The sequence below is a fragment of the Asterias rubens genome, chromosome 7, assembly GCF_902459465.1.
Source record: "Asterias rubens chromosome 7, eAstRub1.3, whole genome shotgun sequence".
Taxonomy (NCBI): Eukaryota; Metazoa; Echinodermata; class Asteroidea; order Forcipulatida; family Asteriidae; genus Asterias; species Asterias rubens.
In genome coordinates this window covers 12326115-12346855 of record NC_047068.1, presented here as the reverse complement: position 1 = coordinate 12346855, position 20741 = coordinate 12326115, and the positions used below count along the sequence as shown (strand labels likewise).

Here is a 20741-nt window from a genome sequence, read left to right as displayed (position 1 = left end):
CAATGCATTGCTTCCTGATTTGTACAGCAGGTCATGTTAAATTGTAGTATGTTTGTGCTTGTACATGTATACATGTACAATGAGTATTTCTACAAAAAAATAATTAATGGCGCGATGGTTTGACCCTAGAAGAGTTAAGATTCCGAGAAAGACTTGAGATTCGAGAATGACTCTGTTAGGATCCAAACGTCAGGAAACTAACCCTTTTTTGCATTTATACGACAGGTCCTTTTCATTGGCAAGCAGTTTCGACAGCTATTACTTTATCTTGTGTTTATACCGGTACATGTTTTTTTAATTTGTTTAAATTTAATTCATGAACAGGGACCATGGCTTTGCTAAGTGCTGTTTTCTGTGCTTGCTAAGAGGGCAAGTGCCGAATTTCTGCCGGTAACTGTGTAAGCAAAAAATGCCAAGTAATGTGGACTACCCACTTAGACATTAGCAAAAGTTCCCTGCAAACATATGTGAAATACACTTGACGTAAGCATGGAGTTATCTGCTTCCGTGAGCGCTGATTCTTTGCTTACGGTAAGCAGAGCCATGAAGTTGTGATTGGGGGTAGAGGTTTCACTGAGAAAACCATCAAAATGACTCGTCGTCGTCCTATGAGTCATGGCTGACCCTTTGTGACCCTGTTTATGATGTAGTTCCACTTCTGTCTATCCAGTGCAGATCGATAAGCAACGTTTATTGATAAGCCCGTGAGTTCTTTGATTCCGTCTGTCCAATGAAGTTTTTGCGGCCACGTCGGCGACTACCTGCAACACATCCTTGCATAAAGATCTTCTCAAGGTTGTCCCCCTCTCTTCTGGATATGTGACCAAAGTACTGAAGCTTGTTTTTGTTAATTTTTGAGGACAAGGTGGGTCTATCTTCTCCTATCAGGTTTCTAACAAAAACATTGGTCTTGTGCTCTTGCCATGATATTCTCAGCATTCGTCTCCAGCACCACATCTCAAAAGCGTTGATCCTGTTCCTGTCTGCTTTACCCACAGCCCACGTTTCAGACCCATAGGTGGCTATTGGGAAGACGAGAGCATTCATTAGTCGAATTTTGGTAGTTCTGGAGATCCCTCTGTCCTTCCAGATGTCAGTCAAGGAGATAGCTGATGTTCTTGCCATAGCAAGGCGCCTTCTGATGACTTTCAAAATGACTATTTGATATCTTTCAAATTTTATCTATAAAGGTTAAATCTAGTCCACCCTGACCCCTTGTACTCAAAAAGATTTTCAAACTTTGGTTCACTTTTAAAATACGATTCCCGAAAAGAAGAAAAAAAATACAGACAAAACATCTTTGATCAGATTTAAATCCAGTAGCAGAAACCCTGACTCTAAGAATGCCATGAAAGCTCACCCCATCCTGCCCTATCGGCCGTTCCCTAATGCTCCCTGTAGATTTCATCCTTTCGAGCTTGAATGTCAAGTCTAATATTGCCTATCACTCCATCATTGTCCAAGCGTAGAGCCTTACAGATGCACACACATTAGTTTAAAGGGAAGGTATACATGTACGACGCTTGCTAGCTTGGTAATCACTCTTAACATTTATGGGAATAAAAACCTTTGGTTTATAAGCCTTCAGCAGATTTTTGTACAAAGCATTTGGAGAATTTTCACTTTGAAGTTAGTATAATTATAGTGGTTAGGTAAAAAGATCAGTTTTTATGCCCCTAAATTTGAATCTGAGAAGCGTTACTGCATGAAGAAATCATGCTCTTTATTCTCAGAAACTGAGGATAATGTTCCCAGAAGCTTTTGACAATCTATAATTCCAGGGGTGGATTTCACAAAGAGTTCGGACTAGTCTTATCTCGAGTTAGGACTAGTTACTCGTCCTAACTTAGGACTATCCATGCAATTTGTATATTCTCCCAGGGACTAGTCCTAACTCTTTGTGAAATCGACCCCTGGGCTTACCAAAGATGGACTTGCCCTCATTTTATGTACATTTTCTAAATTTGGATCTCAGTTTCAGGTTTTTGTGGTCAGCAATGACCCTCACCCGTGAAAGGAATGGAGTGAGGTTTTTGCAAAGAAAAGGTTTGCATTTGATGGAATTTGATGGAATTTTTTTAGTTCTTGTAATAGCACCTGAAAATCAAAATAAACATCAATCAAAATGTTATACTTTGGGGAGGGGGGGGGGGAGACAACTCCATGTAAAAAAATATTATTACAAGTATTTTGAAAAATATTATTCATACCTGTATTTTATTGTATATAAAACAAACATTTTGGATCAGTAAGTGGTAGGCGGCCAATAATTAGGTTGGCTGGGCTGAGCACTCGAGAAGGAAATGTAATGATAACAAACCTTGCTTGTTTTTTGAGCTCAGCTCAAACAATTTCTAGACCGTGCCCAGAAAATTTGATTGAGATTTTGCTTTCAGAAAGTAGAAAAATAACACCCGGATATTTTATTGTAAAGCAAGATTGTCTGATCTTACATCTTTGGAACCCCTTGCCTGATGCATGTTTCCCTCCACCCTACAATCTACTGGTTTAAAAGGAATATCGATTCCTACCTTTGGTTCCCTTGAGCTATTTTCATCTTAAATATTTTCTTGTAGCCCCTTACCAAGATTGATTTTTAGCCTTGTTTGGAAAGCAACTTGTATAAAAAAATAACCTTCACTGATGCAGCTACAATGTACCACTGAAAGGTGGCGCCTACCCTGTAAGCAGAGAATGGTGATCGTAAGCGCAGAATTCCAACGTAAAAAAAGACTCATGCAAGTGTGCTGTGTTAGTCAGGTAGCATCAGCTAATCACTGACAATTAACAGCCCAACCACAACGATTAGATCCTATTTCCTGTTATTAAAGAAGAGTTGATGATTTTGCCTTGGGGGGGGGGGGGGGGGGGGGGTTCTTGAGTCGTACGACTTTTCACCTCCTGTGAAGGAAGGCAAGCATTTCCAAATCCATACCTGATACTTCACGGAGGCAACGAAGGCAATTGTCTCCGTCCCCCCCTCCCCCCTGGTTCACGCCTTGCCCCTTTGAAATGCTCCAGTTGAAATTTAACATTTCCTCATAGGGTGCCCTTTAACCAAGGAGAAAATGCCTTGTGCCCTTGCCCTTTTAAAAATGAAGCATACAGGCCTGCAAATCTGTCTCATGGAACTTTCTTTAAGGAATCGGGGAGCTTCCTGTGGGTTAGTCGTGTGATGAAGTACGTTTAAGTTTACGGTCAAGGTGGGGAATGTTAGGGCTGAAATGAGTTGACCTTTACTGACTGCAAAGTGGGCCGAGCAAGGACAATTGTGTCGTCGGTTTAGTTCTGTAAATAGTTCCTCTATTTCCTGTTTAGACGGCGTAAATCAGAAACTATGGGGTTTTGGGGTGTTTTTTTTTTAAAGACTTTAATTATTAATACAGATGGTTTTCCATAGTTTGAAACTTTTGGTCAGTTTGGTTTATTGGTTAAAAAAAGTATAAAGTATCTTAAAACCTATAGAGCTCATGAATTCAAAAAAATAGATATAGAATTATTACACTTTGAAAAGAGAGTTGTTGATCAAAGAGGCCACATATCTATAAACAAACTTCACCTTTGCATCTTTTTTTTCCAGAATTTTTGTTTTTGTATTCTTTTCTTAAAAGAATATTACACTTTAAAAAGAGAGTTGATGATCAAAGAGACCATATATCTAAACACAAACATCACTTCTCCTTTCTTTCCCAGTCGTGTCAAGAGTGTGACGGCCAACTTCTTTGGGGTCGGCGACAACGCCAAGGAAGACCAGAAAAGATGGCAGTCTCGAAGGTCGCGGCATCTGAGTCGGCGCCACGGCGGGGTCAAACCTCACTTGGAGGATGAGGTGGAGCGGGACTTCATGTCGATGGGGGCGGTTACGCCCTCCTCTATTCCTCACATCATCGATCCATTGGGTAAGAATACTTTTAGTTTGTCAAAGGGTAATCAATGGTGCTAAGCAATAATTATACAGTGAACCAGCCATAAACAAAATGCATTACATGGTTTGTTGGCTGGTGACCTGTTTCTGCTAAGCAAGATTTTTGTGCCCTCCTCTATTCCTCACATCATCGATCCATTGGGTAAGAATATTTATAATTGTTAAAGGGTTTATTAAAGGCGCTTACAGGTCTGATACTTCGCGCAGGCGATTTCCTCCATGTCCCTTGGACATTGCCTTGGTGTCCTTGAAATGCTCCACTAGACATTTCTTATAGGTGCACTTTACCAAGGAAAAAATGCCTTGGCGCCCCTTGCCCTTTCGGGAACGAAGCATACAGGTCTGTGCGTAGCGAACTTGTTCTGCTAGGCAATATAGGGAACCAGTCATAAACAGTGTACATAACAGGGTGTTTTGGCTGGTGACCTGTTTCTGCTCAGCAAGATTTTGTGTGTTTAAGTGCTATACATGTAATTCCCCCCCCCCCTTTTTTAAATATCAGTTCGTGTTTATTAAATTTATTGGTCATGTTTTGGAGATATCTCTGATGAAAAACCGGAGTGATTATGTGCATGCAGGGAGAGCAATCCGTAAATGGAATACATAAGCTAAAAACCATTATTGTCTGAAACCTTTCTCTGGGATTTATTTTTGGGATAAACAAAAACCCATATTACTTGAAAGTGAAATGATTCTCAAAATGCTCTACACTATTGAAAGCTACTGTACTTGTAACTAAGTAAGTTTGTACAGCCATTTATCTTAAGAGTGATTACCAGACGTATACCTTCCCTTTAAGAGTTTGTTCGCTTTAAACATCCGTAATCCTTGTGAGGTCTCCGATCTCATTACCAGAGAGGTAGTTATATTATTCATAATTATTTTCCCTCTGACATCAGCGAGACCCAAAACACGAACAGCGACGGACGAGACTGACGGCACCCGCCAGCCACTGAATTCCCAGATGAGCACGGTGACGGCAGGTAGCAGTGTCTTTCAGAAGCAGGTCTCACATCGGCTGACGAGGCAGAGCAGCAAGAGGCAGTCGGTGGCCAAAATGGGATGGGATGTCCTACGACAGTCTGTAAGGGTAAGACGATCGGCTGGGTGCGGTGTGGGAAGTTTTTTTGAGAAATGAAAATAGCAGATTCAATTTAATTCAATTCAATAAGACGTTATTCCATACCCTTTTGGGAAAATTGGGCTGGAGTTTCATCTTAGCGAGGGCAAGGTTATTTTCTGTATTTTGCAGAGGGCACTACCTTTGGAAAATCTATGAGACACTTTTGAAGGGGCACCTGAGGCCAATACCAGGTCAACGGAGCCCAATTCCTAGGCCGGGAATTTCATCTTTGAGGGGGCAAGACCATTTTCATTTTGCAAAGGGCACTTCCATTGGAAAATCGTAAAGTCTATGACAATTACCGAAGGTGTCCAGTGCCTTTAAAGAAGGAAGTTATCTCTTTGACGCAGTGCTTGACCTCAATTCATCTCGGCCATTCTCGGATTTATAGAGACTGATGTTGGAAATCGCTTGTCAACGCCAGATAATAATTGATTCCGGAATGTCACATACACGCAGCAATATCAAAAAAAGGCCCGTGCCGCGTCTCTAGTGTTAACCTTTTCAAATATCAATCCTGGCCACTGGGAGACTTTTAAATCTCTTAACGCAATTAATGTTCAATCTATAAATAACAAATGCTTTTGACAAATTGACATTAAAGGGACAGCTCCAAATCCCACTGAATGATTTGCCTAGTGTTTTTTTTAACAGAACTCTGGAATGTACTGAGTTGGCCCCTATGCAGGACCTAGTCCATTGGTGTAAGGGTAAAAACAAAATATATGTTCTTTATCACCGATGCAAAACTAACAATTCTTAAATCCTTGTGGTACTCGCACCTAACCTAATCCAGTTGCCCAACGCATTCAATTCCATACAATGGTCCACACATATAAATCCCTCAATCACTGTGCCCCGGATTATCTCTCCTCTCTCCTTTCACTCCAGACATCTTCTTACTCTCTTCGCTCTACTACTGGTAAATACCTTTCAGTTCACAAAACCCATAAACTTGCAGGTGATAGGGCATTTTCAATTGCTGCTCCCCGACTATGGAATTCTCTACCTACCCTAACCAGAAGCTCTAACAGTGTCCCAGCCTTCAAACGTGCTCTCAAAACCCACCTTTTTGCCTCTTCGTAGCTGGTCGTCTTTATCTTTGTTCTGTCTTTTCCCTCTTCTTTCCTTCTCAGCGCCTTGTATCCTTTGGCAATTTGGCGCTTTATAAATACTGTTATTATTATTATTATTAATAAGACATCTGCTGTAGCAATGCAAAGGTCACACAGGTTCGAATTCCTCAGACAATAGAGACAGTTGCCACAGGGCAAGCTTTTACTTAGTTACGTAAAGATGGTGAACACCCATACACACTTTTGAATGAATGTGTATGGCACAATTGGACCAGGGTTTGCTAAACTGGAAGTTGCTAAGTCTTAATTGTACCAGACAATATTCAAATCTAACTCGCAAATGGCTTATTGAGGTTGTTACTCGGTCCGAAGTCAACTCGGTCTGAAAAGTTGAGTAAAGTTTGGTTGAAGGGGAAGTGGCGGCACGTAATTGGCCGTGTCTCAGAAATTAATAATAATCTCAATTTAAAAAAGACATGTTTCAGATGCTTGTTTTATCCGCATTTAGAATGTTTCTACGGTTTGTTTTCCGGAATTTTTTCTCTTGACATTGGTTTCTTTGATTTTTCTGATTTTCTTCAGCAACCCAAAACCGCTCCCAAGCAGAGTGTGAGTCATGACTGTCTAGTACAGCAGCGCCCGCCGCTACTTCACAGTCGAAGCTTTGCGCCCGCCAGTATGTGTGTCGATTACGAAGATGATGACGACTTGGATTCTACGCAATTCTTTTCACCCGGAGCAGTAAGTTCTCAAATTTCGGCCCATCATCAGCATCAACACTCATTCATTCATAATAGTAATAATAAAGACTTGTAATGGGGACATATCCACCTTGCTGGGTGGTCTTGTTTATATTGTTAAAAAGCATAAGAACCTACTTGGTAACGAGTTAGGGAGAGCTGTTGATAGGATAAAACATTGTGAGAAATGGCTCACTCTGAAGTTTCTCACTCAAATAATTAAAGACATCATGCCTGAAGTCTGTTTTGGGTATCTGAAAAGATGTTTTTTCTTTCTCTATTTCTCTTGCTACTTCGTTGACCAATTGAGTCCAAATGTTCACAGATTTGTTAGTTTTTGCATGTGTTGAGATACACCAAGTGAGAATTCTGGTCTTTGACGATTACCAAAGGTGTCCAGTCCCTGGGGTTCTCTCCAACGTGACACACACACCACCATAGCCGTCACTGAAATTCAATCCTTTGGAGACCCTGGCTGGTTTTTCATTCAACCCTAGAACAATCAGGGAAAAGGAGTGATTCCGGTTGTGTCTGGTCCATAGACGGCACCTTAAAGGCAGGGTATACTTTGGGTGCTTTGTCTAAAACCAGTATCCTCACTAGGTGTATCCCATCATATGCATAAAATAACAAATCTATGAAAATTTGAGCTTAATTTGTCATCATAGTTGCAAGAAAATAATGAAAGAAAGAAAACTTGTCTTGCATACAGTTGTGTGCTGTCAGATCCCTGAGATATGGTTCATACCTGATACCTCTCTCAGATTCATACTTTCTATAACTACACTACTACAAAGGAAGTCATTTCTCACAATGTGTTATACTTTCAACAGCTCTTCAGTGCTCCTTACCAAGTAAGTTTTATGGTCATTTACTTGTGGAGTAATTACTAAAAGCATACCCTACCATTAACACGGCAAAAATTCATGGATTTTTCTGAGCACAAAGAGTAGCCACTGATTTGGAAATGAAATAAAATAATTATTCGATGCATCTTCTGTTCCATTACCAGAAATATAACAATTCTAACAAAACTGCTGGCTTTGTTTTTTTGTTAGCAGCCACCCGTAATCATCTTTCCTGTGTTCATGTTTATTCATCTTTTGTTTTCTGCTCAGCTATCCGACGAACTCAACGACGAGGTATTCTTTGACTTCTCGCCAAAGCCCGTACGGCGCAAAGTCAAAAAAGACCAGGCGGTACTGATTGACCCCATGACCTCTGACCTTACAGATGATGACCTCAAGCTACGCCAAGCTGCCTCCCTGCCAACCGTCGTTGAGAACGAAACTGAAATTGAGCCAGCTGCAAGGAGAGAAAGAGGTGTAGACGAAGCCGATAGTTTTATAGGTTGGTTCTGGGGGGAAGTTTATACAAATTTCAGTTGCCTGTCATTTGTAATATCAAACTCACAAACCCATTTATTAGAATTGAGTTTGAACCAGGCTGTAAGCATAGAGTAGAGGGCACACTGGTGATGCTGCTTGCACAATCGCAACGAGGCCGCAAGGAGACACGCGCGCCATTTTGTAACATGAAATTTGTACGCGCATTGAATGTGAAATACACGTCGTGTGTGTTGATAAAAACACGCTATGTGATGCTGTTTTGTCAACTTAGAAAATGACCGCACACCAAGCCGCGTATCTAGGCTTGTGCGCCCTCTAGTGCGTATATACAACCTTATGGCTATAAGTGACTTGAATACCGGTGTGTGGAAAATTAGGGAAACAAAATGGAGGTTTGAGGGCAAAACACTCTAACTATAGCTGTTTCATTTTGCCTGTAACTCGTGATGTCAAACTCTCATCCCACTTGTTTGAATTGAGTTCGAACCAGGCTATAACTAACTTGAATATCCGTGTGTGGAAAATTGTGGAAGCAAAATATAGTTTGGGGAAGAAAACAAATCAGCAAAATTTAATATATATGGACTTCTGTGAAAGTTTTTAGCTGTTTTCTCAGCAAGTAGGCACGTATTAAAGACACTGAACACTATTGGTAATTGTCAAAGACCAGTCTTCTTACTTTGTATATTTCAACATCTCACAAAATAACAAACCTGTGAAAATATGAACTCATTGGTCGTCGAAGTTGCGAGATGATAATGGAAGAAAAAACACCCTTGTTACACGAAGTTGTGTGCTGTCAGGTGCTTGATTTCGGGACCTTAAAATCTAATTCTAACTCGAAACCAAATTCAAATATTTTAGTGGAAAATTACTTATTTCTCGAAAACTCTGTTTCTTCAGAGGGAGCCGTTTCTCACAATATTTTATACGATTAACAGCTCTCCATTAGTTTTTATGCTAACAATTATTTTGGGTAATTACGAATAGTGTTCAGTGCCTTTAAGCTTTGCCAATATATCAGCATTTTGTTGACTAAAAAAACAATCCATGACCCTAACTTTAATAAATATATTATCACTATCATCTTATTATGAGTCTTGAGGCAACAAGTTGGCGACAGACTGAACCCTGTGACCTTTACCGCATCTCTGACGTCTTTCCAGACTTCCACAACATCCTCCGGATTAATCACTAGTTCATTTAATCCTGACCAAAAAATGTCGGTAGTGAGGCAAAAAACCTTTTATATAAATGTCCTAATCTTGATAAGACGTCAATTCGGCAATCAGAGATGGATGAACTGGGCTTACATCCGATGTATTCTTTCAACTACCTTCTTTGTGACCTTCAACAAGTTCCCTGGTTTCAATGTATGTGGGTGCGGCAATGTACAACAGTTGAAGTGATGTTTGAAGCGTTTGCATGGTGTGGATCAAAAGAAAAACTACAGTTGTGAACATTAAAAACAGGACAAAAACTCTCAAACTTCTTGAGTACTTCACATGTAGTAATTCACTCCCCCTTTTTTTTTTTTTTTTTTTTTTTATATTAAAAAAATAAGTGAACTTGCGAGTACATCCATGTATTAAAACTTTTATTGGAGAAGCCTTGAGAGGAGCTGTCTCTCTCCTGAAGACGAGCAGAGTTTGAAACATTGAGACCAAACTGGATCTTCTCAGAACCAACACTTCTCCTAAAAGAGTTTTCATACACGGTTATACAGCAAGTTTACTACTAAAGTTTTTCTCGTAAAAAAATTAATCACTACATGTGAAGTACCCAAAAAGCTCAAGCAATTTTGTCCTGTTGTGTTCCCCCAAAACTTAGTGACAGCATTTTGGAGTGTTGACATCTATTTATGATTATGATTTGTCTGAAGTTTGGTAGATGTTATTGCACTAGTAGAAGCATTACGCAGTTCTTATATATCGCTTTCTCAAAAGCGCTCAGTATTTTTTTCTACAAGGTATGTGGAGCTATGTTTTCAAAGTATGAGACCTATTCCTTTTCAGAGCTTGTAGCTTATTTGATTTTCTGGACAGATTTTGTGTCTGAGTGTCGACAGTTTACACCTTTTTTTTCTTTTGTGAATGGCAGGCAAGATATCCTCCAGCCTCCCATACATTCCAGCATCTGCAATTGGAGATGAAGAGCCTACAGAAGTGGAACCCACCCCTACAGAGGCTAAACCGATGCCACAGGTTCCCCAGATGCCGCTACCCCCACTGCCCGTGGTGCGGACCCCATCAGCTGGAGAGCCTCTAGACGGGAGGGTCGCCATGGCAATGGCACAGATGATGTAAGTACAGGAATGTGATTTCTCCTTTTTTAACTGGAAATCTTTTTTTTTTTAACCCTCCCTCAACATAACAAACCAATTTTGATTTTTTTTTCAAATTCAAATCAAACCAAATCAAGTCATCAAAGAAAAGATAGACTGTCCTGTTCTTTCTGAAATTCTTTTAGTCATAAAGTTCTTTCAGTTATGAGTAATGCTGAACATGATGTTTGAACCTGTTTTTGAAAATGTAAAGAGTTTCGGAGCAGTTATAGAAAACAATTTTTTTTACTGGAATTTGACCTTTTTTCTTCTTCATTCAGACCAACAGGTATTGGCTGGCGGAAGAAAAACACAGAAGACCGTTTCCGAGTGGCGCCCATTCTTGCAGAGGACACGACCGATGGCGTTCTGCCCTCGATACGTAGGAATAAAATCGCAGAGCAGATCATGCAAGGGGCTTACGATAATGCGGACAGGAGGCAGATAGGAAAGGGGCTGGTGGGGAGGGTTCTGAATCGGAGTTATAAATCAAGGAGGATGGACAGTAATGTCAGGAAACAGATCGAAGAGATTGAAGATCACAGGTAAAATTCCTGTTTATTTGTATTTATTTAATTTTGGAGCTGAACAAAGAACATTTTACCAGAGTAGGACTTAAATCTGCGACCTCCAGATTAACATGCCAGTGCTCCACCAACTGAGCTATCGAGCCCTAATATTTTTAACCTGTTTATCTGATCTTTTTTCTTTAGGCCTTTCTTCACGTACTGGGTTACAACCGTTCAAATAGTCATCGTCATCGTTTCCATAGCATTCTATGGGTTTGCACCAATCGGCTTCAGCTTTTCGCAGAGGACAGATCTGGTAAGCAATCGCCTTCATGTTTCGACCCAATTCACATTTCATCATCATTAGAATAATCATGGTTGTGCTAATTTGGGACTCGATGTGTTTTGTACAATGTGGTTGCCATTCTAGGCGACCCAGGGTTTACACAAATTTATGTGTAATAGACCCTTCCCATGAAATGTTCTATCTACATTTACTGGCCCTACTGGTTTGCAAACGCCATAGAGTTGTGCACTCATCAGACCCATAGTGGCAACTGCGTTATGCCGCCATTAACCACATTCAAAACAGCGCGATGTTCCCCCGTTTTGGTATTTGCCAACCAAAATGTTACTGCTCGATCACGCACCTTGTGCAATTTACATATTTCATGGGGAGGGTCTATTTGAAACCCAAAACTGACTTGGTTGGTTTACTTAAGCCAAGTTATTCAAGTGCGGACTCTGGTCAGATTAACTCATTTGAATGTTTGGTATGGTCTCGACCAAATGTTAATCCAATGTAAATAAGGGAATAAAAGGGTAGCGACGAGTTCTTACACGGCTGTTTAAAGCCGGCAGGGTCGATCGAATTGCCCTGTGATAAATTTAACCCACGGCAACGACCCTGCAAGGTTTTAAACGGACGTTTAAGAACGAGTCACTACTCTTTCATCCCATTCATAAATGCCCTTTTGTTAAAAAACGTTAAAAAAATACAAGCACAGACACCTTTGACAGTTGAAAATTCAAGGTTTGAAATATTTTTTTCAAAAACTTTGTGAAGAGTCTGTTGTGCGTGGGTTGTGTGTACGGGCGCGCGCTTAGAAATAGATTATAAGTAGATTACGCGCTGCTACTAATAGCTATGAAATGTGTTCCGCGTGATAATCTTGCGCGTCTGACACGCGGAAGCCAGCCGGTTATAAACACTGTCATTATTAACCGTTTAAACACCCCCACGTGACGCGCTCTCCACCAATAGGAGTAGAGAAACTGTCTGGGGTATTTATGAATGTAGCTTTACTCTAAGTCTGTCTGGGGGGAAAAATCAGAACCATATTTTAAGAGAAGTCAATGTTTTTATTTCTTAATATAAATGCTTTAAATGATTGATGGGTTGTTTCTTCTTTTTGGTTGTTTTTGCATGTACAGGTCCAGCAGTCTAATCTAGTAATACAGACAGTAGGTTACATGGAGCCAGATAACTTCTGGATTGGTCCTAGACCGGTAAGCTTTAATGAATTCTCGTCATCAAGTTTATCTTACTTGTGCATCTATACTTCTAATTCCAAATAGGGGTCAGACAAGTGCTCTTTAAGTCTGAGTACCGGAAAAAGAACAGCACTAGAGTAGCGGGTCGACATCTAAATGAAAAAGAAGTTTTTGTGCCCAATGGTGTCTCATGTGTGCGAACAATGTTAGACTCCTGAACCCCTCAGAGAACAGAGCGTCCAAAAGCGGCTTGTACCAAAAATGTCTGTAGCGGCCACCAATGGCAGCAAAGTTTGACCTACTTCCATTCACATATAAGAAGTCAAAGTAGAGGTCATGTCCAGATAAAAAAAAGTGTCATAGTTTATCAACATAGTATCCTAATTTCTTAACACAAAAGTAAATTTTCTGTTTCATGTTATTGACAATGTTTGCCTATTATTATTATTATTGTTATTATTGTTATTGTTGTTGTTGTTGTTGTTGTTGTTGCTGTTGCTGTTGCTGTTGCTGTTGCTGTTGCTGTTGCTGTTGCTGTTGCTGTTGCTGTTGCTGTTGTTGTTGTTGTTGTGCGTTTTCTGACTATGATACAGAAAAGAATGGTCTCGAAAGGGTTATTAAGCCATGACGATGCTTGAACACTAACTCGACTACATGATACAACTGACGTGTCAGTTCTAAAATATTTTTGTCCGTCTTTCCACCCTTTCAGGCAGATTTAATACATTTAGGAGCTAAGTTTTCACCGTGTATGCATCGAGACAGTCAAGTGCATCTTCAAATCGATGACGCAAGAGGCGCAGAGAGTGACACCGGTTGTTGTATAAGGACAGATAAATCTGGCTGTGTACAAACAGAAAGAAAAGACTGCCCGGTGAGTGGAGGCAATTAAAAAATGTTAAAGGAGTTAGTTTGAAAAAAATAGAGTAAGCTGGTTGCAATCTGCTTATCAACCAAAATGGACCTATGGTATAAATTCAAAAAAATTGTTAAATCTACATGCATATTGATCTGGTGGGATTCAAACCCACGAACCCCGGCATTTTATATCACGGCCAAATTTGCAAACTTCATAGAGCTGCCTAAAAAAACTTATTCCAACGGCGTGTAATTTTAGGCTTTGTAGTGTTTTCTACTTTTTAGATTTTTACTGACTTGTCTCATTAGGCGCCCTGTAAATATTGTTTTATTATTTTTATTATAAATTAGGGGGGGGTAGAGATGGTAGTGTGATTGATTGCTTGTACATGTTTTCCATACTGGCCGCCGGGGCAGAATACTTTTAAGGAATTGAGATGGTTCAGGAATGCCTTCTGTCTAATGAATACACAAACTCCTCCAGGAAAAAAAAACGACAAACCATCAATGGGAGGAGAGAAGTTTTCAGAGCTCAGCACCGAGGCTTTGTAACTCCCTCCCGGAAACTGTGAAACTCTCCAAATCACTCAAAAAAGTTTATTTTTCTTATTTTGTTTTGCTGCTCAATAGTTTTTCTCTTGTAGAGCAGCGCAATGAGCGCCGCTTGCGGCGGACACCGGCGCTTTAAAAGTGTCCATTATTATTAATAAATAGGAGTAGTTACTCTGTAAGGCACTTTGATAGACGGGTTTTAAAGTTGCTATCTAGTGCCTAAGTGGATCTATTGCTTTATTGATGAATTCTTTTACGAGATGCTGTTTTTATCTGTTGGATTGATTTCAGACAAGGTTTTCAAATTTCATGAAGTGGCCAGACAACACTGACCCCGAAAACTCAAGAGTGTCTGGCCCCGTTTGTGGTCAAGATCCAAGGTGCGTACTTGTTATCCTCCTTGTTATTGTATTTGATTCTTCTGTTTTGGTTTGTTTGTTTATTGTTTGTTTGGGTTTTGGGGGAGGGGGTTTTTTGGGGTTTAGATTTAACAAAACTGTTGTGTCTGTGCAAAAATGTTGTATCTGCTAAATTAGCACTTAAAATAGCCTGACGTACATACAAAACAAGTACATGTCAAGGTATGGGGTTTTTGCGCAAAATCAAGATAAAAGGTCTTTGCACTGAAGCAACGAAATTAGGAAATTTATTATTATTTGGAATGTTTTATTATTGTTGTTTTTTTATTTTATTTTTTTATACATTATTTAGTAGTCATTTCTGTTTAAGTTTGTCCCTGGTATTCCAATTGATGTCTCCCTTACCTGTTAACATACATGTGTTTATACTAGTCGTAAGCACTCACTAGATTCTTTTGATCACACCACAAAAGCGCCCTCAAGATCTGAATTATACCCTCTAGTAATCTGTCTTATTTTCACCTGTTTGTCCTTTTGTCTGCCTGTCTCTCACCTAATTTTGTTTAACTATCTTTATTTATCAATGTTCAATTATTGAATAGATCGTGTGCAACGCCTGCATCAGTCGCTCCATACGAATGGAAAGATAACATCACCAATTGGCCTGTAAGTAACCCAATTCATTACTTAAGAAACTTGTTCAGTTTGGGTTTTGTTTTGTCCCGAATTTTTCATTTTAAATGCTCCCAAAAGAGCAATAGCACTCTGCAATAATGATTTCACTTTTGCAGAATACGTCAGACAAATACATACCATGTAGCTCTCCCGCAACCACCGCATTGGCGCGCCAAACCCCAGTACCCGCAATTAACGCATTGGCATACCAAACCCATAAAACTTTGACATGTAGTAGTAGTAGTAATGGCTTCTAGCGCGCATATCTGTCAATCAGTGTCTCTCAAGGAGCTTTATTATACAGTAAAGGTTCCTGCAAGGTTTGTGGGACTACGTTTTAATTATGAGATCCACTCCTTTTACGTAGAACCATATGCTGCCAATCAAACCAATGCGACGATCATGGTTTTTGACAAATTGCATGCGATATGGGTACTGGGCTTCTTTATATTTAGCATCAGTGCAGAGTTCCTTTGTTCTATTATCCAAAGTAAGGAGACTCTTCCTAACTTCTTAATCAGCGTCTTGTCCCAAATATTTTGTCTACTCACAAAGAGTTGGCCAGGTACTGAGCACAGACTCATCCAAGTTAACATACATTCTCTCTGCAGATATGCTGGGAAAGCTATGAGATACCAGACCAGGAGCACACAACGTGTGAACTGACTGGTCGGCCATGTTGTATTGGTATCTATGGTACATGTCAGATTGTTAGCCAAGATCAGTGCACGTTTGTCAATGGTTACTATCATGAGGAAGCTACTCTCTGCTCTCAGGTATGTACTCCACGCATATCCAACCCCCCACCCCACCCCCCCCCCCCCCCCCCCCACCCCACCCTGACTTCAAGCTGCCCTTTCCCCAAACCCAATGTATTTCCATTTTCATAGACCTGCTTCAAATATAAAATATTACTTATAGCAGAAAATATTGCTTAACAATTTTCTGCTTAGCAGAAATGAGCAGGATACCAGTCACAAATTGTTCATGTTACATAGTATTTTTGCTGGCAATCCTGTTCTGATAAGCATAATTTGGTTGTGCTTAACCAATTTTTTGTGCTTTAAAAGCATCTCTATGAAATTTGGCCCAGGTCTGAAACCTACTTTAAGGGAGGGTATACCTACTCAACAAAACTAACGACCACTAAAACTTGCTCAGTTAGAAGCACTGCAGCTGTTGATAATGTATAAGAATTTGAGAAACGATTCCCTTCTGTGGTTTTAGAGAAAGGGGTTAAAAAAAAAGAAACGTTTCTCAGATTGTGTTTAGCAATTACGGATTATTATTCTTGCGTGGACATAACCATCACAAAACTTAAATTGACCTTGGAGCCCCTCTTTAAAAAGGAGACAAAGATGGCACTTTGACTTCAATCTTTATCGATTGACTCCATAGGTGAACTGCATGTACGATGTCTGTGGTCTGGTCATCTTTGTTGATCCAGAGTTTCCTGACCAGATCTACCGCATCTTTCTTTCACTGTTCCTTCATGCTGGGTAAGTCATTTATAGCTAGATCAGATTTTTAGACAATTCTTTTTTTTTTCCAATGAAAGGCAGTGGAGACTATTGGTAATGACTCAAAATAATTGTTAGCATAAAAACATACTTGGTAACAAGCAATGGAGAGCTGTTGATAGTATTAAACATTGGGAGGAACGACTCCTTCTGAAGTAAAGTAGTTTTCAAGAAAGAGGTACTTTTCCATGAATTTGATTTTGAGACCTCAGAATTAGATTTTGAGGTCTCGAAATCAAGCATCTGAAAGCACACAACTTCGTGTGACAAGGGTGTTTTTTGTTTATTATTATCTCGCAACTTCGAGAGGACCAATTGAGTTCAAATTTTCAAAGGTTTGTTATTTCGTGCATATGTTGCGATACTCCAAGTGAGAAGACTGGTCTTTGACAGTTACCAATAGTGAATAGTGTCCAGTGTCTTTAAAGATATTGACAAAATAGGGAGAATTTAACATAGGGCTAGATAGCCCCATTTGGTAGAGCGTCGTAGGTTGAAATTCCATTCCAGTAATTTTCCAAATTCTTTGTTACTTGTTACAATTTATTTGTTTGAAGCTGCTTATTTGTAATCTGCTTATTTGTAATTGTATTTTTCACTCTTTGTGTATTTTATTGTTCTCTTTATGCGCTTTGAGGCTTTTGCAATAGGCTATTACTTGTCAGCTGAACCTCATGGTGTTTGGGTGTTGTGTAATTTTAATGAATTCTTTCCTCCTTGCCATTTCGATTATTATTTTTGTGTGCATTGTTTTCAAGTTTGTATTGTTTTAAAGATATATTTAAACTAAAAATATTACATGATAAATATCATATTTACATGTACATGTATAGTAGGCATGGATGCCTGCCCTCATTGTTTCATCATTTTGTCTTATACCTTTGAAGTTGTTATATAAGTCAAACATATTCTTTACACTCTGTAGTAGAGCTATGTTACATATTGTTAAATCTGTGTACTGTGATACATTCTTACTAGAGCAAGAATTGCATGTGCAACCTCTGGATTATTGTGCCAAAGCTTTACCAACTGAGCTATCTAGCCCTTATGTTGGCGATCTTCCTATTTTGTCAATGTATTTTTGTTCGGGGGTGCCAGTCAGAAGCCCTTCATCCTGTAACAGCCATAAGAATTGCTTCTGACTGGCACCCTCAAACAAAGATATTGGCAAGAAAGAAACATCGCCAACATAGAGCTAGATAGCTCGAGGTAACAGGTTCAATTCCCGCTCTTTTCAATGTTTCTTTGTTCAACCCCAAATTATTTTAAACAAAAAGTTTTCCTTATTGTGTATTAAAGCCATTGGACTTTCGGTAAACAGTATTAACCAGGCCCACACTTCGTGTATCACAACTTATATATAAAATAACAAACCTGTGAAAATTTAGGCTCAATCGGTCATCAGAGTCGGGAGAAAATAACGGCTAAACCCACCCTTGTTTCCACACGTTTCGCCGTGTCATGACATGTGTTTAAAATAAATCGAGAATATTAGTTGTTTTACCCTGTAAGTTATTTGTAAATCTGTGAACTTTAAAAAAAAATTCTGTTCCGAAAGTGTCCAATGGCTTTAAATGATGGTTATCTTTTACCTTCTATCTTTACAGTTACACAATTAAAATGAAGTTTAAAAAACATTCAGTTATTGTTACTTATTGACCTTGTTGTAGGTGTTATTTTTTAGGTGTTATTTATTTTGTTTATTTGTCTATTGTAAAGTTTTTATTTCATTTTGTAGACTGTTCCTTGACAAGCCCCACCTTTTGGAATGTGCCTCCACATTCATATATTTACCTCTTTTTGATGATGATATGTGTAAATAAACATTGCTTTGAATTTGAATTTTTAATTCATCAAATTAGTAACAAAACTTACCGAATTCTTCTCAATTTATTTGTTGCATTGCAGAATTTTCCACTGTATCTTGAGCTCCATTATGCAAATGACTATCCTACGAGATCTGGAGAAGCTGGCAGGATGTTTCCGGATATCGGTCATTTACATATTCAGCGGCATCGGAGGCAATATAACTAGTGCAATATTCATTCCGTACAGAGCAGAGGTAAGACTGCCTCGGAGACTCATCCGAAGGGAATCTTGTTTAAACATGCTGAGGCCTGGCCCCAGTTTCACGGAGCTGCTTATAAGCACAAAAAGTAGCTAAGCACAACACAATGAGGTTACCAGCTAAAACACCATGTCACATGTACAATCTGTGACTGGTACCCTGCTTATTTTTGCTAAGCAGAATAAGTTTAAGAAGTATTTTCTGCTGAAGCAGCTCTATGAAATTGGGCCCTGATAATTTTACCCCAACTGTGTCTTGGTATACATGTAGTTATCAAGAACTAGGCCTCACCATGTTCCAACAACTTAGTGATGTTTGAAGCTTTGCATGGTGTGGGTAATAAGAATTAACTATAAATAATAGATAACATGGGGGTATAACCGGGGAAATAAATCTCTGTTGGGGGAGTGTTGGCTCTTAAGTTACGAACAGTCTTGACGTTACAAAAATGCAGACGATCATTTTGTCTTATCCATTTTTTTATCTCTCTCTCTCTTAGACTGGACCAGCTGGAGCCCAGTTTGGCCTTCTTGCCTGCCTCGTCGTTGAGGTCCTCCAGAGCTGGCAGATTCTCAAGTCTCCCTTCAAGGCTCTGGCCAAGTTGCTCTTCATCATCGGGCTCCTCTTCATCCTGGGGCTTCTCCCGTGGATCGACAACTACGCCCATCTCGGCGGCTTCATCTGTGGCACCTTCCTCTCCTTCATCTTCCTCCCGTACATCTACTTCGGGGAGTTTGACCGCACCCGGAAACGATTCCAGATCCTCATCAGCATCTTCCTCCTGACGGCCTACTTCTGCCTCGTCTTCACCGTCTTCTACCTCCGCCTCCTCAAGGACTGCACCTGGTGCCAGTACTTCAACTGCGTGCCACTGACGGACGACTTCTGCAACGACATGGATCTCAGACTGGAGAAGATTCCCACGTGAGACGGTGCTTTTTGTTGATGGGTCACAAGAGGGCGCCCTTCGCATCCGACAGTGCCTACCTGTTTTTCGATTGGCAAGATATGTGGCTTTTCCCTCAACTTCCGAGAAACCAGTGAAGGACGAACTGTCTTCAAGTTTTTAACATCCATCAAATTCAGTTGTGCTTCATGTAATGAAATCTTTGTTAAGAAGAGCAGTCATGTCGACAAAATTCTAAACTACTGTGGTTTCTATGAAGTAGAACCCGGAGATTCCTGTGTGTCTCAAAGAGGCAATATGGAGATACTGATATAGATTTGAATCTTATCTGGTACAGTGGCTTGACGACAATCATAGAAAGTATAACCAGGCCTTTTGTGCTCAATCATACTTTACACAAGTGTCTTGCATCTGTTGCATACAGTAAGGGGCTCTTAAGAAAAGAAAGATGGCACCCTCTTCTTTCCTCGAGTCTCCATGTATTTTTTATGAAAGTCCCAGATGCCCATTTAGTCACCTACTCATTTCATTTTTAATAGTCGTTTCCCTTGTGTTTAAACATTTTTAATTGATGTTATGAATTGTGTTTAATGGTCATTCCAACAAAATTGAGTAAATTTGGGGTTTTAGTTTTGTTACGTTTTGTACAAAACAATGCAAGATATTCTCAATCTTCCTAAGGGTGGATACACAACAGTAATTTTTTAAATGGTGCCTTTGTTACATAATTTTGCTATATTTAAATCCTTATTTGACCATTCTTGTTTGGATCCCTGTATACCCAGTATGATAACCTTGATGATGGATCTAGTAGCTGGGGGAACTGTGATGGCACAGCCTTGTTTTTGAGCTCATGAACAATAGAGGGCGCTGTTCAATTTTAGTTTAGATCTGGGATCCTTCATTGAATGTTGTTCGGTAACCTTATTCCGGTGAGCATAACTTTATTGTACTTGGCAACTTTGTCTTTCTGTATGAAATTGGACCTGGCAAGAACACCAGTTGGTTCTCTTACTTGAAGCTGTCTTTAATTTTGGAAGTTTCAATTTACCCACCAGCCCCTATCAACTCTTTTGACTTTACCATAGTGGCTGTTTTGTCTCCTCCACACGCACTCCCCCCCCCCCCCCCCCACCCCCATCCCAACCCTCCCCACCCACACCCCCCCCCCCTTCCCATCCCCATCCCCACCCATCAAATATATCCCAATATAAGACTTATTTTGGTAGTTCGTTGACCCCAATCACTCTAGATACATTAAGA

At 39.8% G+C, this 20741-nt stretch overlaps 1 protein-coding gene across 1 annotated transcript; it reads left to right on the top strand.

Moving 5' to 3' along the window:
* Positions 1-3175: 3175 nt before the first annotated feature.
* On the top strand, positions 3176-20593 carry LOC117292426 (inactive rhomboid protein 2-like). The gene is made up of 16 exons (XM_033774457.1): positions 3176-3180; positions 3694-3899; positions 4825-5015; positions 6707-6865; positions 7983-8214; positions 10314-10515; positions 10818-11081; positions 11250-11361; positions 12480-12554; positions 13252-13413; positions 14241-14329; positions 14911-14974; positions 15595-15759; positions 16382-16482; positions 18412-18565; positions 19071-20593. Exons 1-16 carry the CDS (start codon positions 3176-3178, stop codon positions 19497-19499), a joined length of 2610 nt encoding a protein of 869 aa, XP_033630348.1. The 3' UTR covers positions 19500-20593.
* The last annotated feature ends 148 nt before the right edge of the window (positions 20594-20741 follow it).

Bases quoted from the DNA above. Each gene is read 5' to 3' on its own strand.
- LOC117292426 (XM_033774457.1), top strand. The intron at 3,900-4,824 runs GTAAGAATACTT...CTCTGACATCAG, and splicing joins TCACATCATCGATCCATTGG to CGAGACCCAAAACACGAACA. The intron at 16,483-18,411 runs GTAAGTCATTTA...GTTGCATTGCAG, and splicing joins TCACTGTTCCTTCATGCTGG to AATTTTCCACTGTATCTTGA.